We start from the raw sequence: 24,045 nt of genomic DNA on the forward strand, positions 1-24,045 counted from the left end.
TTTACATCTTTTGGTTTATTATTTAAAGATAATGTAACTGCAGTTCTGTGGTTTAAAAAAAATTTTCCCCACAGTTAAGCCTATGCTGTACTTGCCCCAAAGTGTTTCTCTTTCTAGGTCTGAAAAGATTCAAAATGATCTGAGGCTTCCCTGGTGGCTCAGTGGTTAAGAATCCACCTGCCAACACAGGAGCCAAGGGTTTGATCCCTGGTCCAGGGACATCCCACACTGCGGAGCAACTAAGTCCGTGCACCACAAGTATTAAGCCTGCAGTCCAGAGCCTGGAACTGTAACTACTGAATACTGAAGCCTTTGCACCCTACAGCCCGTGCTCCACAAGTGAAGCCACTGCAAAGAGAAGCCTGTACACTGCAACTAGAGAGTAGCTCCCCTAGTCGCAACTAGGGAAACACACGTGCAGCAACGAAGACCTCGCACGGCCAAAAGTAAATACACGTTAAAACAAGATGGGACAGCAAGGATTCATACGTGGTCAGCTGACCAAAGTAAAGAATTCATACTCAAATTACAAACAAAATAAATTCATACTCAGAAGTATGCTTTCAGGAAAATGCCAAATCCAAGTATCTCCTATACAATTACTTCTTATTTTTCTTTAAGTACATATCCTTTTGTACATTCAAGTGTACTTAAAAAGAAAACCTTATTTCACTACAATAAACAGAAACTAGTATCATTTGCTATAACTATATGGTAACTATAAAAATAAATATAATGACAACAGTGCTATTAAATATATTTTGAACTTAAAAACAGCGTACAATCTTAGATGTTTCATATTTCTTAATGCTTCTCTGTCCTCTGCTTCTTATAAAGACTCAAGATTCTAAATCACCAATCCAAAACCTGAAATACAGTAAGAACAAATAAAAGAGTAAATAAAATCACCTATCAAGGCGGACTTGAACTGCTCTCAAAGGAGAGGGGAACATTAAGAAGCCAGGATTTTCTCTAGGTAAAGATAAAAAGGACCACATCATCAGGTTAAGGTAATAAAAGGAACATTCCATAGGTGTGGAGGAGGGAAGGGGTGAACAAAATGTTACTAGTTCTCCAGTAAAACCCAAATTAACATGACCTAGATGGTACAAAAAAGGAAAAGAAGAGCCTGAAACTCTAGAGGTGATTCCCAGGCACCTGGGCAATAGTAAATTCTTTTTGGAGAAAAACTCTCATCCTTGGCCACAAAAAACGTCCCCAGTTTCTCAAGATTAATGGACAGTAAAGAAAAAATAACCACAAGGCAGGAGAAACAAGATGCAAAAACTACAGTAGACAGTACAATCAGACCCAAATGATTTTAGATAATGACATTATCAAAGATTATAAAACAGTTATGCTATGTTTAAATAAATGGTAGACTATTTCAAGAAAAGCTTGAAAATATCTTCAGTAAACACAAAACTACAGTAGATTTGAAAAAGAACCAAACATTTTCTAAAAACGAAGATATAATACTTGAAATTTTAAAAATCACTGTTCAGACACACCAAATAAAGCTGAAGTGAACCTTAGTGAGTGGGATTATAGGTATGAAGAAATTATCTGAACTGCAGTATGGACAGACAAACAGATGGAAAATGAGAGGCTGAGTGAGAAGGACAAAGAAGAGGACAGACAGAAAATGTGAAGAGATAATGGCTAAAAGCATTCTTCGAACAGACCCCAATCCATAGACTCAAAAACCGTAGTAACTCCCATGGGGAAGAAATAAGAATTCTACACCTAAACACAATATAAGGGAACCTGCAAAACAACTAAAGGTAAAGAAAAGACTATAAAAGTACCTGGAAAAAAAAGTTTATATTTAAAACAGCAATAGTCATGTCTTAATCTGACTTCTCAAAAGCAACAATGGAAGACAGAAGCCAACAGATTGTATTTTAAGCGTGCTAAAAAATAACCTAGAATTCTACGCTCAGGGAAAATACCTTTTAAAAATGAAAATGAAATAGGTATTTTCAAGAAACAAAAACAGAGCAGCAGACTTACGTCAAAGTAAATTCTAAAGCAGTGGTTCTCAACCAGGAATGATTTTGCCCCTCAATGACATCTGACAACGTCTGAGGACATTTGGGATATCAGAATTGGGTAGAGGGGTTGGTACTGACATCCACTGGGCAGAGACCACGGGTGCTGCTAAATATCCCACAGTGCACAATTCCCCACAGCAAAGAACTGGCCAGCCCAAAATGCCCATAGTCCTGAGGCTTTTCTAAAGCAAATACTTAAAAGTAATCTCAAGTGGAAGCTGTGACATGTAAGAAGGAATGAGGAGCAAAGAAAGTGATAAATATGTGGGGAAAATATGATGAATACATAAAATAATTATGTTTTATGTGACTAAAAGAAGAGAATAAATGGGAAATAAATATTCTAAAGTTACTGGACTATCTGAGAGGAAAAGTATTAATTAACTTTGGGCTTTACTAAGTAGGCACGCTGTAATTAAGAAAAATCACTAAAACGCTAATAGTGAGTTTATGTATAGTTCAAATTAATACAAGTGATGACAGGATGGAATGAGAAATAACTCAAAAGAAGACAAGAAAGGAGAGAAAAAGAAACATGGAACCCATGGGTCAAAAAGTACGAAATAAGATAGTAGATCTAAATACGTATCAGTAACGATGTCAACTGTACATGGATCAAAGCTCCGTTAAAGGTCTAGGAGGGACTTCGCTGGTGGTCCAGTGGTAAAGCATCTGCCTGCTAATGCAGGAGATACAGCTTCAATCCCGGTCTGGGAAGATTCCACGTGCCCATGTGCCACAACTTCTGAGCCTGCCAGCTGCAACTACTGAGCCCACAAGCCCTAGAGCCCGTGATGCACAAAAAGAGAAGCCACTGCAATGAGAAGCCCATGCACCACAATGAAGACCCAGTGCAACCAAAAGTAAATAAATAAAAAAATTTAAGTCTAAGACTCTACAATGGAATACTCTTCAGTCATAAAAAAAAAGAACGGACTCTTGTCAGCTGGGACAACATGAACAGATCTTGAGGGCATTATGTTAAGTGAAATAAGTCAGACACGGAGAGAGAAAAACCACATGACCTCACTTACATGACCTCACCACATGACCTCAAGCTCACAGAGAAAGACTGGTGTCTGCCAGAGGCAGGAGATGAGCAAAATGGGTATGGGGGTCAAAAGATACAAACTTCCAGTTAAAAAACAGCTTGGTCACAGGAAGGCAATTTACAGCACGGTGACTATAGTTAATAATACTGTATCACCTATTTTAAAATTGCTGAGAGAATAAAATTTAAAACTCCTCATCACAAGGAAAAGAATTTTTGAAACTGTACAGTAAGGGATGGTAATTGGACATACTGTAGTGATCATTTCCCCATGCACACAGATATTAAATCCTTATACTGTACACATGAAATTAATACAGTGTTGCATGTCAATTATACCTGAAACAACAAAAACCACCATGAGATACTGCAACATACTCACCAGAATGGTTACAACTTAAGGAAATAAAACCAATTTGGGGCACTTAAGCGTATCAACAGGGTTCTCATAAACTTCAGATGGTGTTGTCAATTGGTATAAGAAGTTTATAAAACCGTTGGCAGTATCTAATATAACTAAGTCAGGGGCAGCCAAGAGGAGCTACCCCATGCCCGAGTCACAGGCGGTGGCCGAGAGGAGCTACCCCATGCCCGAGGTCAGGGGCTGCGGCTGAGAGGAGCTACCCCACCTCCAAGGAGCTGCCGCTGCGCAGGCGCAGGAGGGCCAAGAGGAGCTACTCCACGTTCAAGGTCAGGAGGGGCGGCGGTGAGGAGATAACCCTCATCCAGGGTAAGGAGCAGCAGCTGCGCTTTGATGGAGCAGCCGTGAAGAGATACCCCACGTCCAAGGTAGGAGAAACCCAAGAAAGACGGTAGGTGTTGCAAGAGGGCATCAGAGGGCAGACACACTGAAACCATACTCACAGAAAACTAGTCAATCTGATCACACGGACCACAGCCTTGTCTAACTCAATGAAACTAAGCCATGCCCTGTGGGGCCACCAAGACGGGCGGGTCATGGTGGAGAGGTCTGACAGAATATGGTCCACTGGAGAAGGGAACCACTTCAGTATTCTTGCCTTGAGAACCCCATGAACAGTAGGAAAAGGCAAAATGATAGGATATTGAAAGAGGAACTCCCCGGGTCAGTAGGTGCCCAATATGCTACTGGAGATCAGTGGAGAAATAACTCCAGAAAGAATGAAGGGATGGAGCCAAAGCAAAAACAATACCCAGGTGTGGATGTGACTGGTGATAGAAGCAAGGTCCGATGCTGTGAAGAGCAATATTGCCTAGGAACCTGGAATGTTAGGTCCATGAATCAAGGCAAATTGGAAGTGGTCAAACAGGAGATGGCAAGAGTGAACGTCGACAATCTAGGAATCAGCGAACTAAAATGGACTGGAATGGGTGAATTTAACTCAGATGATCATTGTATCTACTACTGTGGGCAGGAATCCCTTAGAAGAAATGGAGTAGCCATCATGGTCAACAAGAGTCTGAAATACAGTATTTGGATGCCATCTCAAAAACAACAGAATGATCTCTGTTTGTTTCCAAGGCAAACCATTCAATATCACAGTAATCCAAGTCTATGCCCCGACCAGTAACACTGAAGAAGCTGAATGGTTCTATGAAGACCTATGAGACCTTTTAAAAGAACTAACACCCAAAAAAGATGTCCTTTTCCTTTTTTTTTAAATTTTTACTTTATTTTGCTTTACAATACTGTACTGGTTTTACCATACATTGACATGAATCCGCCACGGGTATACATGAGTTCCTGATCCTAACTTCCCTCCCACCTCCCACCCCATATCATCTCTCTGGATCATCCCCGTGCACCAGCCCCAAGCCTTCCGTATCCTGCATCGAACACAGACTGGTGATTCGTTTCTTAGTAGTAGTAGTAGTCTGTCGCTCAGTCGAGTCTGACTCTTTGAGACCCCATGGACTATAGCCTACCAGGCTCCTCCCTCTATGGGATTCTCCAGGCAAGAGTACTGGAGTGGCTTGCCATTTCCTTCTCCAGGGGATCTTCCCGACCCAGGGATCAAATCCAAGTCTCCCACATTCCAGGCAGACACTTTAACCTCTGAGCCACCAGGGTTTCTTACGTGATAGTATACATGTTACAATGCCATTCTCCCAAATCATCCCACCCTCTCCCTCTCCCACAGAGTCCAAAAGACTGTTCTATACATCTGTGTCTCTTCTGCTGTCTCACATACAGGGTCATCATTGCCATCTTTCTAAATTCCATATATATGTGTTAGTATACTGTATTGGTGTTTTTCTTTCTGGCTTACTTCACTCTGTATAGTGGGCTCCAGTTTCATCCACCTCATTAGAACTGATTCAAATGTATTCTTTTTAATGGCTGAGTAATACTCCATTGTGTATATGTACCACAGCTTTCTTATCCATTCATCTGCTGATGGACATCTAGGTTGCTTCCATGTCCTGGCTATTATAAACAGTGCTGCGATGAACATTGGGGTACATGTGTCTCTTTCAATTCTGGTTTCCTCGGTGTGTATGCCCAGCAGTGGGATTGCTGGGTCATAACGCAGTTCTATTTCCAGTTTTTTAAGGAATCGCCACACTGTTCTCCATAGTGGCTGTACTAGTTTGCATTCCCACCAACAGTATAAGAGGGTTCCCTTTTCTCCACACCCTCTCCAGCATTTATTGCTTGTAGACTTTTGGATCGCAGCCATTCTGACTGGTATGGTGGTACCTCACTGTGGTTTTGATTTGCATTTCTCTGATAACAAGTGATGTTGAGCATCTTTTCATGTGTTTGTTAGCCATCCGTATGTCTTCTTTGGAGAAATGTCTATTTAGTTCTTTGGCCCATTTTTTGATTGGGTCATTTATTTTTCTGGAATTGAGCTGCAGGAGTTGCTTGCATATTTTTGAGATTAGTTGTTTGTCAGTTACTTCATTTGCTATTATTTTCTCCCATTCAGAAGGCTGTCTTTTCACCTTGCTTATAGTTTCTTTTGTTGTGCAGAAGCTTTTAATTTTAATTAGATCCCATTTGTTTATTTTTGCTTTTATTTCCAGTATTCTGGGAGGTAGATCATAGAGGATCCTGCTGTGATTTATGTTGGAGAGTGTTTTGCCTATGTTCTCCTCTAGGAGTTTTATAGTTTCTGGTCTTATGTTTAGATCTTTAATTCATTTTGAGTTTATTTTTGTGTATGGTGTTAGAAAGTGATCTAGTTTCATTCTTTTACAAGTGGTTGACCAGTTTTCCCAGCACCACTTGTTAAAGAGATTGTCTTTAATCCATTTATATTCTTACCTCCTTTGTTGAAGATAAGGTGTCCATAGGTGTGTGGATTTATCTCTGGGCTTTCTATTTTGTTCCATTGATCTATATTTCTGTCTTTGTGCCAGTACCATACTGTCTTGATGACTGTGGCTTTGTAGTAGAGCCTGAAGTCAGCAGGTTGATTCCTCCAGTTCCATTCTTTCTCAAGATTGCTTTGGCTATTCGAGGTTTTTTGTATTTCCATACAAATTGTGAAATTATTTGTTCTAGCTCTGTGAAAATTACCACTGGTAGCGGTCCTTTATAATGTCCTTTTCATTATAAGAGACTGGAATGCAAAGGTAGGAAGTCAAGAAACACCTGGGATAACAGGCAAATCTGGCCTTGGAATATGGAATGAAGCAGGGCAAAGGCTAATAGAGTTTTGCCAAGAGAACACACCGGTCATAGCAAACACCCTCTTCCAACAACACAAGAGAAGAATCTACACAGGGACATCACCAGATGGTCAACACCAAATTCAGATTGATTATATTCTTTGAAGCCAAAGATGGAGAAGCTCTATACAGTCAGCAAAACCGAGACCGGGAGCTGACTGTGGCTCAGATCATGAACTCCTAAACTGAAGAAAGTAAGGAAAACCACTAGACCATTCAGGTATGACCTAAATCAAATCCCTTATGACTATAGAGTGGAAGTGAGAAATAGATTTAAGGGACCAGACCTGATTGACAGAATGCCTGATGAACTATGGACGGAGATTTGTGACACTGTACAGGAGACAGGGATCAAGACCATCCCCCCATGGTAAAGAAATGCAAAAAAGCAAAATGGCTGTCTGGGGAGGCCTTACAAATAGCTGTGAAAAGAAGAGAAGCCAAAAGCAAAGGAGAAAAGGAAAGATATAAGCATCTGAATGCAGAGTTCCAAAGAATAGCAAGGAGAGGTAAGAAAGCCTTCCTCAGCGATCAATGCAAAGAGATAGATGAAAACAACAGAATGGGAAAGACTAGAGATCTCTTCAAGAAAATCAGAGATACCAAGGGAACATTTCATGCAAAGATGGGCTCAATAAAGGACAGAAATGGTGTGGACCTAACAGAAGCAGAAGATATTAAGAAGAGGTGGCAAGAATACACAGAAGAACTGTACAAAAAACATCTTCATGACCCAGGTAATCACGATGGTGGATCACTCATCTAGAGCCAGACATCCTGGAATGTGAAATCAAGTGGGCCTTAGAAAGAAAGCATCACTACGAACAAAGCTAGTGGAGGTGATGGAATTCCAGTTGAGCTATTTCAAATCCTGAAAGATGATGCTGTGAAAGTGCTGCACTCAATATGCCAGCAAATCTGGAAAACTCAGCAGTGGCCACAGGATTGGAAAAGGTCAGTTTTCATTCCAATCCCAAAGCAAGGCAATGTCAAAGAATGTTCAAACTATCGCACAATTGTACTCATCTCACACACTAGCAACATAATGCTCAAAATTCTCCAAGCCAGGCTTCAACAATGCATGAACCATTAACTTCCTGATGTTCAAGCTGGTTTCAGAAAAGGCAGAGGAACCAGAGATCAAATTGCCAACATCTGCTGGATCATCGGAAGAGCAAGAGAGTTCTGGAAAAACATCTATTTCTGCTTTATTGACTATGCCAAAGCCTCTGACTGTGTGGATCACAATAAACTGTGGAAAATTCTGAAAGAGATGGGCATACCAGGCCACCTGTCCTGCCTCTTGAGAAACCTGTATGCAGGTCAGGAAGCAACAGTTAAACCTGGACATAGAACAATAGACTGGTTCCAAATAGGAAAAGGAGTACGTCAAGGCTGTATACTGTCACCCTGCTTATTTAACTTATATGCAGAGTACATCATGAGAAATGCTGGGCTGGAAAAAGCACAAGCTGGAATCAAGACTGCTGGGAGAAATATCAATAACTTCAAATATGCAGATGACACCACCCTTATGGCAGAAAATGAAGAGGAACTAAAAAGCCTCTTGATGAAAGTGAAAGAGGAGAGTGAAAAAGTTGGCTTAAAGCTCAACATTCAGAAAACGATGGCATCTGGTCCCATCACTTCATGGGAAATAGATGGGGAAACAGCAAAGCCCAAATATTTTGGGGCTCCAAAAATCACTGCAGATAGTGATTTCAGCCATGAAATTAAAAGACGCTTACTCCTTGGAAGGAAAGTTATGATCAACCTAGATAGCATATTCAAAAGCAGGGACATTACTTTGCCAACTAAGGTCCATCTAGTCAAGGCTATGGTTTTTCCAGCGGTCATGTATGGATGTGAGAGCTGGACTGTGAAGAAGGCTGAGTGCTGAAGAATTGATGCTTTTGAACTGTGGTGTTGGAGAAGACTCTTGAGAGTCCCTTGGACTGCAGGGAGATCCAACCAGTCCATCCTAAAGGAGATCAGTCCTGGGTGTTCACTGGAAGGACTGATGCTAAGCTGAAACTCCAATACTTTGGCCACCTCATGCGAAGAGTTGACTCATTGGTAAAGACTCTGATGCTGGGAGGGATTGGTGGCAGTAGGAGAAGGGGACGACAGAGGATGAGATGGCCGGATGGCATCACTGACTCGATGGACATGAGTCTGCGTGAACTCCAGGAGTTGGTGATGGACAGGGAGGCCTGGCATCCTGCGATTCATGGGGTCGCAAAGAGTCGGACACGACTGAGCGATTGAACAGAACTGAACTGAGTATAACTAAATATCTGCATAGCAACTCATGTGTAGCACAGACATGTACAAGTGTGTTCATTAAGCATAATTTACAATACCTAAAAACTGAGGGGGAAAAAGTCTAGTAGAATAGATCTTTTTTTAAAAATTCAGTTATATAGCATTAACAAGAGATATACCTAAAACCTAACTTAAAGACACAGAAAGACTGAAAATAGAGATGCAGGAAAAAAGACTGCCATTAAGATACTAAACTTAAATTTATATCAAACTAGACTTTAAGGTAAAAGGTAGTTTTAGAAATAAAGACACAAAAGGGATAATTCTCCAGGAATATACAGTTTTAAAATCTATATTCATTTATTAACAGCCTTACAACATACTTGCAATCACAGGACACAACTACAATGGAAGATTAAATGCAATGCTCTCAAATCAAAGAACAGACAAAAACTGATAAAGCTATACAAGGTTTAACAACACAACCTAAGCTGACCTAATAAATATAGAACTCTGCATACAAATGCAGAATATATTTTCTTTTCAAAAGCATACTAAACATTTTTAAAAGCTTACCATGGATTATGTGATAGCAAAGTTTACTGCAAATTAGTTTCTGAATTATTAATTTTGTGACCGAAATCACATTCTATTACTTCATTAGAAGATATATCAAGAAACCACAGAATTGCTTCTCAAGAGAAAAACAGGTAATTCCTTGGTGGTCTAATGATTAGGATTCAACACTTTCACTGCCAAGGCCTGGGTTCAATCCCTGATTGGGGAACTAAGATCTCACAAGCCAAAACACATAGCTACCAAAAAAAAAAAAAAGGGTACTCCAAATTATATAATTACTTAGCAAAATACACTCAACATGAAAGTTTTGAAATACAAACTTGGTTTTGTTTTGGTTTTTTTGTCTGTACTACACAGGCAAAAATGCTGTACCTTAGTTTCCTGACCAGGGACTGAACCTGTGCCCCTGACAGTGGAAGCAAGGCGTCCTAACCACTGAGTCACCAGGGAATTCTCTGAAGCTCAGTATTTTTTTTTTTTTTAAGGAATTCAACAAAGTTGGAGTCTTAATAACCCCAAGGACAGAAACTTGCTGGTCATGGTTCTTCTGAATAGTTGTGTATGATACAATGTACTGAGTTTTCTTCTAAGGTGTAACTGTTGCTCTTAGTCCTCTTACTACAAAAACCTCTTTTCATCAACAGGAAATGCTACTGTGTGTACTCATTATTTCCTTTGAAAAAGCTCACATCTACTCAAGACCTCTTGGGTTTCCAACATTTGGACACGTTACAGTAACTCTTTTGCTACTGCTATACTTCATTTTGTTCTGATAGAATGTTCTATTCTGGGGAACACTAATTTCTTACCATAGACTGTTAAGTGAGACTTCTCATGTTAAAGCCCCTCCATATATACTGATTAACTTAAATTATGAACCTTTGGTCTATTAGTTCAGTCATATTACTTTATATAATTTTGGACTGTAATCCAACAGTTCTATAGGCCAAGTCCAGAGTATTAACACTGTAGACAGTTGTTATGATAAAATGATGTATCTAAATTATCCTAACACGTCTACTATAGGTAAAATTTTACTTTAGCATATTTGTAACTTATATCTACTCTCACATCCCACTGAAGAAATTAGCTACTCTTTATACATTTTCTAATACTTTCTGAAGCTAAGAGTCATCCCCTTAGAACAAAATCTTATTTTACACTGTGCAAAATGAATGGGTAGATGATGAGAAAATCTGAGCTGTTCATAACTCATAATCTGCTTTCAAAATTAAAGAATACAAGTGAACCAGTTTCTTATACACATATAAAATTAAAAAAAAAAGATTAGACTTAAGTGCAAGATCTAAAACCATAAAACTTCTACAGGGAAAGAGACAGTAGAAGTTGGACACTGGTCTTACTAACATTTTTCTGGATTTGTTTCCTCAGACAAGGGCAACAAAAGCAAAAATAAACAAATGGTACTACATCAAGCTTAAATACTTTTAGCACAGTGAAGGATAATCTCAACAACAAAAAAAGGCAACCTACTAAATGGGAAGAAATATTTGCAAATGATATATCCAATAATAGGTTAATATCCAAAATACAAAAAGAACTCAAACAACATAAAACCACAACACCCCAAACAATCCAAATGTTAAAATAGGCATAAGACCAGAATAGACATTTTTCTAAAAAAGACATACACATGGCCAACAGACACATGAAAAGATGCTCAATGTCACTTATCTCTAGAGAAATGCAAACCAAAACCACGATGACATATCACCTCACATCTGTCAGAATGGCTATCATCAAAAAGACAAATAACAATAAATGAATGTTGGCAAGGATGTGAGGAAAAGGGAAATCTTCATGCACTCTTGAGAATGTAAATTGGTCCAAACACAATGGAAAGCAGGACAGTGATTCCTCAAAAAATTAAAACTAGAACTACCATAGGACCCAGCAATTCCACTTCTGGGTATTTACCAAACAAACCAAAACACTAGTTCAAAAAGATATATTTGTACCTCCCTGGTGGCCCTGTGGTTAAGAATCCACCTGCCACTGCAGGGGACACAGCTTCGATCATTGGTGGGGGAGATTCCGCAAGGCAACTAAGCCCATGGGCCACAACCACCAAAGCCTAAGCGCTCTAGAGCCCATGCTCCACAACAAAAGCCACTGCAATGAGAAGCTCATGTACCGCAATGAAGAGTAGCCCCCACTCACCACCGCTAGAGAAAACCAGAGCACAGCAACAAAGACCCAGCACAGTCCAAAAGGAAATTAAAAGATATGCACCTCTATGTTGATGGCAGCATTATTTACAATAGCCAAGATATGGAAGCAACCTAAGTGTCCTTCAATAAATGAATGGATAAAGATGATGAACAGTGGAATATTACTCAGCCATAAAAAGAAGGAAATCTTGTGATTTGCAACAACATGGAAAAGACCCTGATGCTGGGAAAGATTGAAGGCAGGAAAAGGGGATGACAGAGGATGAGATGGTTGCACAGTATCACTGACTCGATGGACATGAGTTTGAGTAAGCTCCGGGAGATGGTGATGGACAGAGAAGCCTGACATGCTACAGTCCATGGGGTCAGCAAGAGTCAGACACGACTGAGCAACTGAACTGAACCGGATGTATCTAGAGAGTATTATGCTATGTAAAATAAGTGGGACAGAGAAAAACAAACCCTATATAGTTTTACTTATATATGGAATCTACTTTTTTTAAATGAACAAACAAAAGATACACATATACAGAGAACAGATTTTCCAGAAAGAAAGGGAATGAAGGTTGGGGGAAATAAGTGAAGGAGATAAAGAGGTACGAACTTCCAGTTGTAAAATCATCTGATCACACTACCTGATAGAGAAAAAGCATCTGAAGCATCTGACAGATTTAATATCATTTCATGGGGAAAAAAATAATCTCAGAAAACTTAGAAGGGAACCTCCTCAAACTCACAAACAAGATCTATAAAAACTTACACAGCTAATGTCAGAGTTAATGATAAAAAATGAATGTTTTCCCTTCGAAACTGGGAAAAGAAAGGATGTCCATTTCATCACTCTATTCAAGAAAATTCTGGAAGCTCTAGCCATTACAATAACACAAGAAAAAGAAATAAAATGCATACAGATTGGAAAACAAATAAAACCAACTCTATTTGCAGCTGACACTACTAAACATACAAAATCCTAAGGAATATTAAAAACAAATGAAAACACCAAAATCATCCCTCCTAGAATAATAAGTGTGTTCAGCAATGTTGCAAGACTCAAGATCAATAACCAAAATCAACTGTACTTCTATGTCCTTACAATAACTGAAATCTAAAATAATACAATATCACCTACAATAGCTCTAAAGAAAATATGCAATATTATTTACAACTGCCCCAAGGAAAATAAAATACTTAGCTATAAGACTAACAAAACAGATGTGGGAATAGGATGTCAGTTCTCCCTAACTGATCTACATGTTCATAGATACCGACAAGCTTCTTCTAAAATTTGTAAGGAAAAGGACCTAAAATAGCCAAAACAATTTGAAAAAGAACAAAATGGGAGGAATCACCTTCCCAGTGTTAAGGCTTCCTACACATGGTACATAAGACAGTGAGGCACTAACAGACAGACAGCCATATAGATCAATGGAATGCAACAGCGAACTCAGAAGCAGACAAATATCCCGAAATGATTTTGGATAAAAGGGCAAAAGCAATTCAATGGAGGAGGGTACTCTTTTCAACAAACAGTGCTATAGCAACTGTACATACACAGGCAAGCAGAAAACAAAAACCCTCAAATCTATACAAAAATTATCTTAAAATCAATCATGGACTTAAATGTGAAATATAATACTATAAAACTTTAGGAGAAAATGGGGGAAAAGTCTTTGAAATTTAGGACTAAGCAAAGAGTTCTTAGATAAAGTCAGCACAGTCCATAAAAGGAAAAATTTATAAACTGGACCTAATCAAAGTTTAAAACTTTCAGCTCTGTGAATGACCCAATTATACAAATGAAAAAGGGAAGTTATCCTTCTAGTCCCCATACCATCCATACTGGAAACACGTAAATAAACTTAGATTTTTAACTCTCTATAGAAGAATCTTTCTTTCCTGAAAAGTAAAATCCAGATGACCGAGAACATCCAAGACATTAAACAGAGAACCTCCAGGTAAGAAAGGATTACCAAAAACACTGATGTGCACGTGTAAACACACACTCTTAGCTTATCCCCCCTTGGGTCAAGTTCTCATGTCAAAAATATGAATGGAATGAAAATCAATCAGTTTTAAAAGTGTTCTGGAGTCAAGCTTATTTGGAATTTCTTAAATTAGCCTCATTTATCCTCGCCCATTGCCTGGAGCCAACAAACAACTGTGGTGATTATAAAGTCTGCAGTTGTAACAGACACCATGATACAACAGCCAGATCCCCTTTCTCTGCTAAGAGACTTCCTCCCCAGCTACTGGAGGACAGCTGCTAACAGTGGTCAGCCCTCTTTGGAAATACCCTGGCTGATTAGTCACCTTGCTTGAGGTCACACATACCCCTTCCCAGATCAGTCAAGACAGAATACCTGGTGCATGCATGAATAAAAAGCCTGGCTGGTTCCTTACCCCAATTCTGAAGAGCAATCTGAGCTTCAAAGATCCCCACTGAGGTCCTCAGTGAGACTGAATCAAAGTCCAACTTTTCCCTCTGCCCAATCCTGCTTCCTTCTACTTCTTTCTTTCCCTTCCACAGGTGGTAATCCCAAAAGTCTTCCTAATAAACTTTCCTGCCTGCTAATGTCCATTGCACTGTCTGCTACCCAGGAAACCCAAGCTGTGTGGGAAGTCAAACTGCTGGAATTCAAATTATATCCCTAACCTTAGTAGTTGTAAGAACCTCTAAAATGGGGATTAAAAAACCACAATAGGTTGCTAAGAGGTTTGAAGGTGTTAAAACATGTTTAGAATACACGAGGCACACAGTGGATACTCAATACACGTTAGCTGTTGCTACTGTCATTGTTTCCCCATGCACACATGGTTAAAGGACACAAGCTTCTCTACAGTGTGAGAATTCTCTACAGCATGAGAATTACTGAAATCTATGAGCTGAAAAAGACCTTAGAAATCACCACATATGATGCCTTAATTTCCAGGGGCTGAATATCACGTCTAAATAAGCTGGCTCAAGCTAATATTCCAGTCACTAAATGATAAAACCAGGATTCAAACCAGGTCTTAAACAAGGCTGCATCTCAACCTATGTATATTTTGTAATTAAATGAAATGCATCAAGTACTGAGCCCTTCCCCTTCACCTTTTTGCCATAAATGAACCTCTGCTCTCCTCTGGAGAACACCACCTCTCTCCTCATCAGTTCAGTTCAGTCGCTGAGTCGTATCCGACTCTTTGCGACTCCATGGACTCCAGGACACAGGCCTCCCTGTCCATCACCAACTCCCAGAGCTTACTCAAACTCATGTCCACTGAGGCAATGATGCCACCCAGCCATCTCATCCTCTGTCGGCCCCTTATCCTCCTGCCTTCAATCGTTCCCAGCATCAGGGTCTTTTCCAATGAATCAGTTCTTCGCATCAGGTGGCCAAAGTATTGGAGTTTTAGTTTCAGCATCAGTCCTTCCAATGAATATTCACAGCTGATCTCCTTTAGTAAGGACTGGTTGGACCTCCTTGCTGTCCAAGGGACTCTCAAGCGACTTTTCCAACACCACAATTCAAAAGCATTAATTCTTCGACACTCAAATTTCTTTATAGTCCAACTCTTAAATCCATACACAACTACTGGAAAAACCATAGCTTTGACTAGACAGTCCTTTGTTGGTAATGTCTCTGCTTTTTAATATGCTGTTTAGGTTGCTCATAACTTTTCTTTGAAGGAGCAAGTGTCTTTTAATTTCATGGCTGCAGTCACCATCTGCAGTGATTTTGGAGTCCCCCAAAATAAAGTTTCTCACTGTTTCCATCGTTTCCCCACCTATTTGCCATGAAGTGATGGGACCAGATGCCATGATCTTCGTTTTCTGAATGTTGAGCTTTAAGCCAACTTTTTCACTCTCCTCTTCCACTTTCATCAAGAGGCTCTTTAATTCTTCTTCGCTTTCTGCCTTCATTAACTCTACTATCTGGAATCTCAGCAATCCTTGGACTCCACAGAAACCTATAATCCATTGCACCTACTATCTTTTCCCTGCTTTCAACCCCATCAAGTCCGCACTTCTTCCTTACACAGCTTAAATTTCAAGGTCCAGCATAACTATCACCGTGTCACATACACCTATGTCCTTGTCTTTTCTTGCATTGCTGTAGTCTCTGCACTAAACAGCAACCTGCGAACTCACATACTCTACGCCTGTAGCTGGTATACAAGTATCTGAATCCAACTGGAGAAAAAAACAAGCTGAACTTAATTGTCTCACTTTAAGTTCATGATCACTAACCTCAAGTGGACTGTTAATGCTTTCCAACAATTCTATTGCATATCCCTAGTCTACCTATGTTCTCAAAATGTTTTATTTGACTGAAAAACAAAGTATCAAAAGAAAACTTTCAGAATAGCTCATCCTCAATCTACCTACTTAACATTCCCAATCTAGCTACCTAAAAGCACTGGATCACCAAGGAATTCCCACAGTGAAGTATTTTTAATTATGTTCACTATTTAAGTATGTTCACTATTTAAACAGAATGCTAAGGCACATTTTAACAGACTACAATACACTATAAACATAACTTTTAAATGTACTGGGACACCAAAAACTTTGTGTGACTTGGGCTTTATTGCAATATCAGCTTTACTGTAGCAGTCTGGAACACAGTATTCATTAACACCAAACTTACAGTCAACAGCACTACAAATCATACCTGAATGACACTTATTATAACACATTTATTTTCTATACAAGGTACATCATAACTTTCTTGCACTTAACACTTAAGGTCTAGGCTTAGAACCCATTTTAAACAGCAAAATCACCAACAAAAAGCACAGTAATGTGAAAAATACGGCAATAACTAGACCACAAAGAGAATAGTTTATAGTATGAGAGCTAACAAAAGACAAAACACTGCCATTATTCAGCCTCAACTGAGAAAGTGACTCATTTTTCACCACAATACACATGTCTACTAATGACCATAAAAGTACATACTGATTTGGGGGTTACAAACAAATTTTACTAAGTAGGTAAATCTGCAAATACAGAATCCTTGAAAAGTGAAAATCAACTACATTAATAGTTATTGTTACTCCTCATCTGACCTACCAGCAGCAATTTACATAGCTGACCATCACCTCATTCTTAATTTCCAAAATCCTAATCTCTCTCTTGTTTTTTTTTACCACTTCAGCCATCCCTTTTCAATCTCCCCAAACCCCAAATGTTGGGAGTCCCAGAATCAAACCCATTGACTTCATCTCTGACTACACTCAACCCCAGTAATCTCGAGATATTGTGGCACAAATCTCAGGTGCTCTGTTTTCCTTTCCCCTTTTTCTCTTTGGATAATTTCTGTTGGTCTATCTTCAAGTTCATGGATTCTTTCCTCAGTTGTGTCAGGTGTATGAATAAACCCTAAAACATACTTCATCTATGTCACAATTTTTATTTCTAGCATTTCCACTTGACTCTTGCATAGTTTCTGTTCCTCTGCTGAAATTTACCTCTTGTTCATACATGTTCTCCACCTTTTCTACTAGAACCTCGAATATATTATTGTTATTTTAAATGCACTATCTGATATTTCTAACAACTGAGTTACCCTGAGTCTACTTCTGACAGTGGGTGTTTGGGGTTTTTTTTGCTTTTTTGTATGTGCTTCATGTGTAAGGACATCATGTGCAAGGAGAGTAGAGGCTGAGGAAACAGTATTTATGCCTAAAAATAGGCACACTACTTCTTTTTACTAGGCTTTTAGTGGAGGCGATGGGGGCGGGGATGAGTCAGTCCATTCAGGAGTTGAAACCCCCATTCAGGAGCTTGGGTTCTGTTATGATTACCTCAAGTACACTTCCTGTGTTTAGTCGCTCAGTCCTGTCCGACTCTTTGAGACCCTCTGGACTGTAGCCCACCAGGCTCCTCTGTCCACAGGATTCTCCACACAAGAATACTGGAGTGGGTTGCCATTTCCTTCTCCAAATAATCTTCCAGACCCAGGGATCAAACCGGTATCTCTTGTGGCTCCTGCACCGCAGGCGGATTCTTTACCTCTGAGACACTGGCTTCCCTTAAGTGCCCTACCAGCTCCAAATTCCTCTGCTGTGACCTTCTGCTTAGGGTGGGGTCTGGTTTGCCAGAGGGTTTTTCTTAACGTTCTTGCTCCACCCTCAGCCTTAGGCTTTCTCTGTATACCTGACCCAGTGTCTCTCTAAACTCTTAGCACTCCCCAAGGGCAGGGGATAGACTGCTATTGCTTTACATGCTTGGAGGAATGGGGGCAGATGGGGAAGTTCTGTTATCCTGGCCTAGTCTCAACTGACCTGTTCAAAATTGGAAAAGGAGTACGTGAAGGTTGTATACTTGTCACCCTGCTTATTTAACTTATATGCAGAATACATCATTCGAAATGCCAGGCTGGATACAGCACAAGCTGGAATCAAGATTGCCAGGGGAAATATCAAAACCTCAGATATGCAGATGATACCACTCTAATGGCAGAAAGCGAAGAGGAACTAAAGAGCTTCTTGATGAAAGTGAGAGAGTGAAAAAGCTGGCTTAAAACTCAACATTCAAAAAACTAAGATCATGCCATCCAGTCCCATCACTGCATAGCAAATAGATGCTGGGGAAAGTGGAAACAGTGACAAATTTTATTTTCTTGGGCTCCAAAACCTACTGTGGACGGTGACTGCAGCCATGAAATTAAGACACCTGCTCCTTGGAAGAAAAGCTATGACAAACCTAGACAGCGTATTAAAAACCAGACATCACACTGCAGACAAAGGTCCATATAGTCAAAGCTGTGGTTTCTCCAGTAGTCTCGTACAGATATGAAAGCTGGACTATAAAGAAGGCTGAGCATCAAAGAATTGATGCTTTTGAATTGTGATTCTGGAGAAGATCTTGAGAGTCCCCTGAACAGCAATGAGATCAAACTAAAGGAGTCAATCCTAAAGGAAATTCTGAATATTCACTGGAAGGACTGATGCTGAAACTCCAATCCTTTGGCCACCTGATGCCAAGAGCCAACTTATTGGAAAAGACCCTGATGCTGGGAAGGATTGAGGGCAGGAGGAGAAGGGGACGACAGAGAATGAGATGGTTGGATGGCATCACCGATGTGATGGACATGAATTTGAGTAAGCTCTGGGAGATACTGAAGGACAGTGATGTCTGGTTCTGGTGTGCTGCAGTCCATGGGGTTGCAGAGTCAGACATAACCTAGTGACTGAACAAGTCTTAGTCTCAGGAAGTGAGGCTTTCTCCCAGTAGTAGGCAAACTAATGATCTGAACCTGGGAAAGTTTTCTGCCCTTCCCTCAGGGTTTATGGATTTTCTTTTTCTTTTTCTTTTCACTTCTCCCACCCATAATGGAAAATTTGGGTTTATTCCCTTGCCCAAGTTGCTTAAAGCTTTTTTCCACAAAGATGAAGGGTCTAGGCAGGCCTGTACCACCTAGAGAGGCATTCTCTATATCCCTTGCTTCCTAATCTTTCTCATAAGCAACTCTTGGAGGTCCTTGGAGAAAAGCAGGACTTTGGCAATTCATTAGAAATTTAGCTAAATTCTATTCCCCCCCCGTAGGAAAGTCCTACTTCCTTCCTGTGCTCTGCTACAGGTGAGCCATGCCCACATCCCACTTCTAATGCATTGAGAGAAGTTATGATTTTTTATACACAATAGCTTATTCTTGTTTCACAGTGGGAGCAATATGCTTTCCAGCTTTCTACATCCTAAAAGGAAGCCAGAAATCACTCCATGAGTTCAAATATTACCTATACATCTAGAACTTCTAAATTTATATTTCTAGTCTGGACCTCTCTTCTGGACTCCAGACCATATATATCCAACTACCTGCTGGACAAGTCTACTTGTATGATTTGAAAGAGAGATTTGAAGGTGGCCCCCATGGTCTCCACATTCTGGTGTATATGCCTTTGTGTGAGTGTTAGAGGGATCTGTAGCTTGCTTCAAGCCAACAGAATAAGGCAAAGATGGTGGAATGCCATTCCTGTGATTATGTCACGTTTTATGGGAAAGGAATAGGGTATCATCCCTCATTATGTTATATAAGGCCCTGTCTTGTCAGCTGACTCATTCTAATTCTCTTGCTGAACTTAAAGTAGCAAGCTGCCATGCTGTGAGTTGCAAACTGTAGGTGACCTCTAAGAGCTGAAGGTGGACTCCAGTCAAAAAAGTTCTCAGTCCTACAGCTGCAACAAAATGAATCCTGCCAACAAACTGAGTGAGCTTGGAAGTGAATTCTTCTCGGTCCTAGTCTCCAGATAAAAAGGCAGCCCTAGCCAACATCTTGATGCAGCTTGTGAAACTGTGAAGCAGAGAACCCAACTAAGAAGTGCCTGACCCTACAGAAATTATGAGATAACCAATACGTGTTGTTTTAAGCCACTATATTTGTAGTGATTTGTTTTGCAACACAGAAAACTAATACAGATAGTACCATAAACTTAACATGCCCAAAAGCCAAATTCCTGCAACATCTCCCCAAAAAGAAAGAAAAAAGTTCCAGTGTTGTCCATCTCAATCAATGGCAACTCCATTATAACAGTTATTCAAGTCAAAAACTGGAGAGTCAATCTTAACTCCTTTTTCCTCTAAACCCACATCCAATCCCAAAGCAAACACTGTTGGCTTCACAATCAAATTGCACCCACAGTCTACCTTTATCTCACCACCACCACTGCTTCCACCTTAGTCTGAGCCACAGCTGTCTTTCATGCACGTTTAGTGTCTTTAACAGCCTCCTAACTGGTTTTCCTACTTCCACTCCACAAAGCAGACAGAATGATCCTATTAAAATATCAGTCAGATTACTTTACTCACCCCACTCCAAAGGTTCCTCATCTTACCGAGATTAAAAGGCAGAACTCTTACAGTAGTACATTATCGGCAGCTCCCCTCCCAGCCCAGCCTCCCCGCCTCCCCCTGTGTCACCCGCCTCTCCCACCACAGTGGCTGCCCCGCTATCCTGTAACCATGCCCCATGCAGTTCAGTCTTCGAGTTTACAGTTGTTGGTCCATATAAGTAAAGAGACATGTCCACAGACAGGACTTCTCTGACCAGCTTATATCAGACGGCAAGTCCCCATCCCCATGAACAATCCCCTATCCCTCCTATCCTGCTCTATCAGCCTCACAGCACATATTACCAACTAATATGTTTTATTCTCTCCAATACTAGAATATATGTTCCATGAGAACTGAAACTTTTGTTCACTGCTATATCCCCACCTTATAGTGAATTACTGAATAATTACTGTATTAGATACTTTTTCCCTACAGAATTTAGAGTCTAATAAAGCAATCAAACAACAAGGATCTGGATACAAAGTCAGTGACATTATTTTTATATCCACTACATATTAACATAATATTTTAATTAATAAAACTAAATATCTCCCCCCAAGGTGAGAGAAATGACATTGTTTTACATTTCTGCATATCTCCTTAATGTTTGAGTTAATAGAAAATAGCTGAATTCTCTTTATCTGCTGCTACATTAAATATATGCCACATGTTGTTTTGGTGGAGGCATATGAAGGAAGATGCATGGATCAGACAATTCGAAATTTTAAAAACAGTGGATAAGAATCTGCGTGCCAGTGCAGAGGACACAGGTTCAATTCCTGGTCTGGGAAGATCCCATATACCATGGGGCAACTAAGCCTGTGCACCACAATTACTAAAGCCAGAGCTCTAGAGCCCACCAGCTGCAACTACGGAGCCCATGAGCTTTAACAACTGAAGCCTGCACGCCCTAGAGCCTGTGCTCTGCAACAAGAGAAACCGCTGCAATGAGAAGCTCATGCACCACAACCTAAGTGGTCCCTGAATCTCCACAACTAGAGAAAAGCCCAGGCAGCAGCGAAGACCCAACACAATCAAAAACGAATAAACTAATTTTAAAACTATCATTAATTCTTGGGACTTCTCTGGCGGATCAGTGGTTAAAACTCTGTGCTCCCACTGCACGGGGCACTGGTTCAACCTGTGATCAAGGAACTAAGGATCCTGCCTACCATGTAGCCAAAAAAAATGTGTTTTTTTTTAACTTAAAAATTAAAACAAAAAAACATCAGTTCTGCAACGTACATGTCTGTCAATTAAATTATCAAATGAATATACCTGTTTTCCAGTTAAGCAAAAATATTTTCTATATATCCATAATACATATACTGAACTGAAGATGGTTTGAGTCCTGAAACTATTATTCTCTATTTCAAGTTAGCCTAAAGAACCAAATAATTTTTCATTTGTCTTAAGTAGCAACAAAATTAGTCTGAAAAAAAAAAAACTAATCATGTACCACATAAAATGAAATCTTTCAATATCTCCTCAAGTTCTGAGAAGTATATACATATTAAAACAACACTAAGTATATTTTGTAGAAAAGATAATAAAACTGAATCATCTTGACAACATACGTAAACTTTTCTCCCTTCCATACATTTCAACATTTTAGTTTTCCTCTATTGCTTATTTTTTTGAATGTTAGTAATTATTGACTTCAAACAACAGATTCATCTGCAATAACAAACACTGCTAACTGGCTCAATATTTTGGCTGGTTCCTGCCTTACCTGTTGAGCAATATGAGAAATATGAGCTGCCTGAACTGTTGAACCAGACTGAGGTGCTGTCTCTGAAGTGTTACTCTTGTGAGAATCTTCCATAATCAACTGTGAGGAAAAAAAAAAAATCAGTTAAAAGATGCTTTCTAACTTCATTTTCAAAAAATCTTATGACATTTCTCTTCTTAACATGCATACTTTTTCAGAAGAACGAAACAGAGCTTTTCCATACTAAAGGCTTAGTTCAGTTTATCCAGACTCATGTTCCTATACCTCTGCTCTTGGGTGTATAGTGACCTAATGATAAAATCTTAAAATGGCAAATAAAAAGTGCTATAGAGTATAACTTGGTTGCCTCCATGGAAGAGAATTGGTAGCTATGGTATAGAAAGACAACAGAGATTTTCCTTGCATATTCTTTTAATTTTTTTTTTGAGTTTTGATTCATACGATCACGTTTAAATTTAATAAATGGTATACAAACATAAATTATTATGACTACATTTTCAAATGCTACCCCACTCAAGAAGTATGACAGGACTTCCCTGGAGGTCCCGTGATTAAGAATCCACCTGCCAATGCAGAGGACACGGTCTAGGAAGATTCCACGTGCCATGGAGCAACTAAGCCTGTGTGCCACAACCACTGAGCCCAGGCTCCGCTCTGCAACAAGAAGCCACTGCAAGAAGCCTGCGCACCACAACGAAGAGCAGCACCGCTCCCACCCCCCCCACACACCTGTCAGCAACAGAGAAAGCCTACATGCAGTAACAAGACACAGTACAGCCAAAAATAAATATTAGATAAAATTTTTTTTAAAAAGTATGATATGCAGGGACACAAGCATTCTTTTCTGCAGTCTAGGGAACAGTTTCTAATTGGATACCTAGTTTAATATAGAGAATTTATTGAGCAAAGGTTGAACAGAATAAATGAATGAAGTCATACCTAAAGACTTTCTAAAGATCTAGATGATCTAATCAACTGCAGGGCATATAGGCTGGATAAGAATGAGAATAAGTGGGTTATGAGAGATGGAATATATCAAGTAGAACTACTTAGAAACTGATAGAAGTTTTAGGCAGAATTTAAGGTTTTTATAATTATGTGGAAAGGCATAAAAAGAGAAAAGGCTGGCCAGCAAAAAATGAAAAAATACTCAATTTCATTAAGTATCAGAGAAATACAAATCAAAACTACAATAAGATACCACCTCACATCCATTATGATGGCTAATATTTATTAAAAACCAGAAAATAAGGGTTAGCAAGGATGTGGGGAAACTGAACATTTGTGCACTATAGTTGGGAGTGTAGACTGGTGCAATCACTAGGAAGAACAACATGGTAGTAACTAAAAAAATTAAAGACAGAATTACTATATGATCCAGCAATCCCGTATTTGTGCCTCTATCCAAATAATTGAAAGCAGGGTCTTACAGAGATATTTGTACAGCCCTGTACATGGCAGAATACAGCCCTGCATACAATAGCCAAAAGGCAGAAGCAACTAAAATGTTCATTAATGGATGAGTGAATAAACAAAATGTGATATACGAATATAATGGTATACTACTCAGCTTTAAAAAGGAAGGAAATTGTGATACATGCTACAATATAAATGAACTTTGGGGACATAATGCTAAGTGAAATAAACCAGTTCCCAAAAGACAAATATTGAATGCTTTCACATATTTAAGTTACTTA

General features: G+C 39.6%; 1 protein-coding gene across 9 annotated transcripts in view; it reads right to left on the minus strand.

Annotated features, from left to right (window-relative positions):
- ATF1 (activating transcription factor 1) overlaps positions 1 to 24,045 on the minus strand; it is a 62,277-nt gene that overhangs the window by 31,074 nt on the left and 7,158 nt on the right. For all 9 annotated transcript variants that reach the window (XM_018047788.1, XM_018047791.1, XM_018047790.1 and 6 more), the window contains exon 2: positions 22,349 to 22,447. In XM_018047788.1, coding sequence (XP_017903277.1) covers positions 22,349 to 22,441 — 93 coding nt within the window. In that variant the 5' untranslated portion in view covers positions 22,442 to 22,447. The remainder of the gene's footprint in view (positions 1 to 22,348; positions 22,448 to 24,045) is intronic.

The sequence above is a fragment of the Capra hircus genome, chromosome 5 (genome assembly GCF_001704415.2).
Source record: "Capra hircus breed San Clemente chromosome 5, ASM170441v1, whole genome shotgun sequence".
Taxonomy (NCBI): Eukaryota; Metazoa; Chordata; class Mammalia; order Artiodactyla; family Bovidae; genus Capra; species Capra hircus.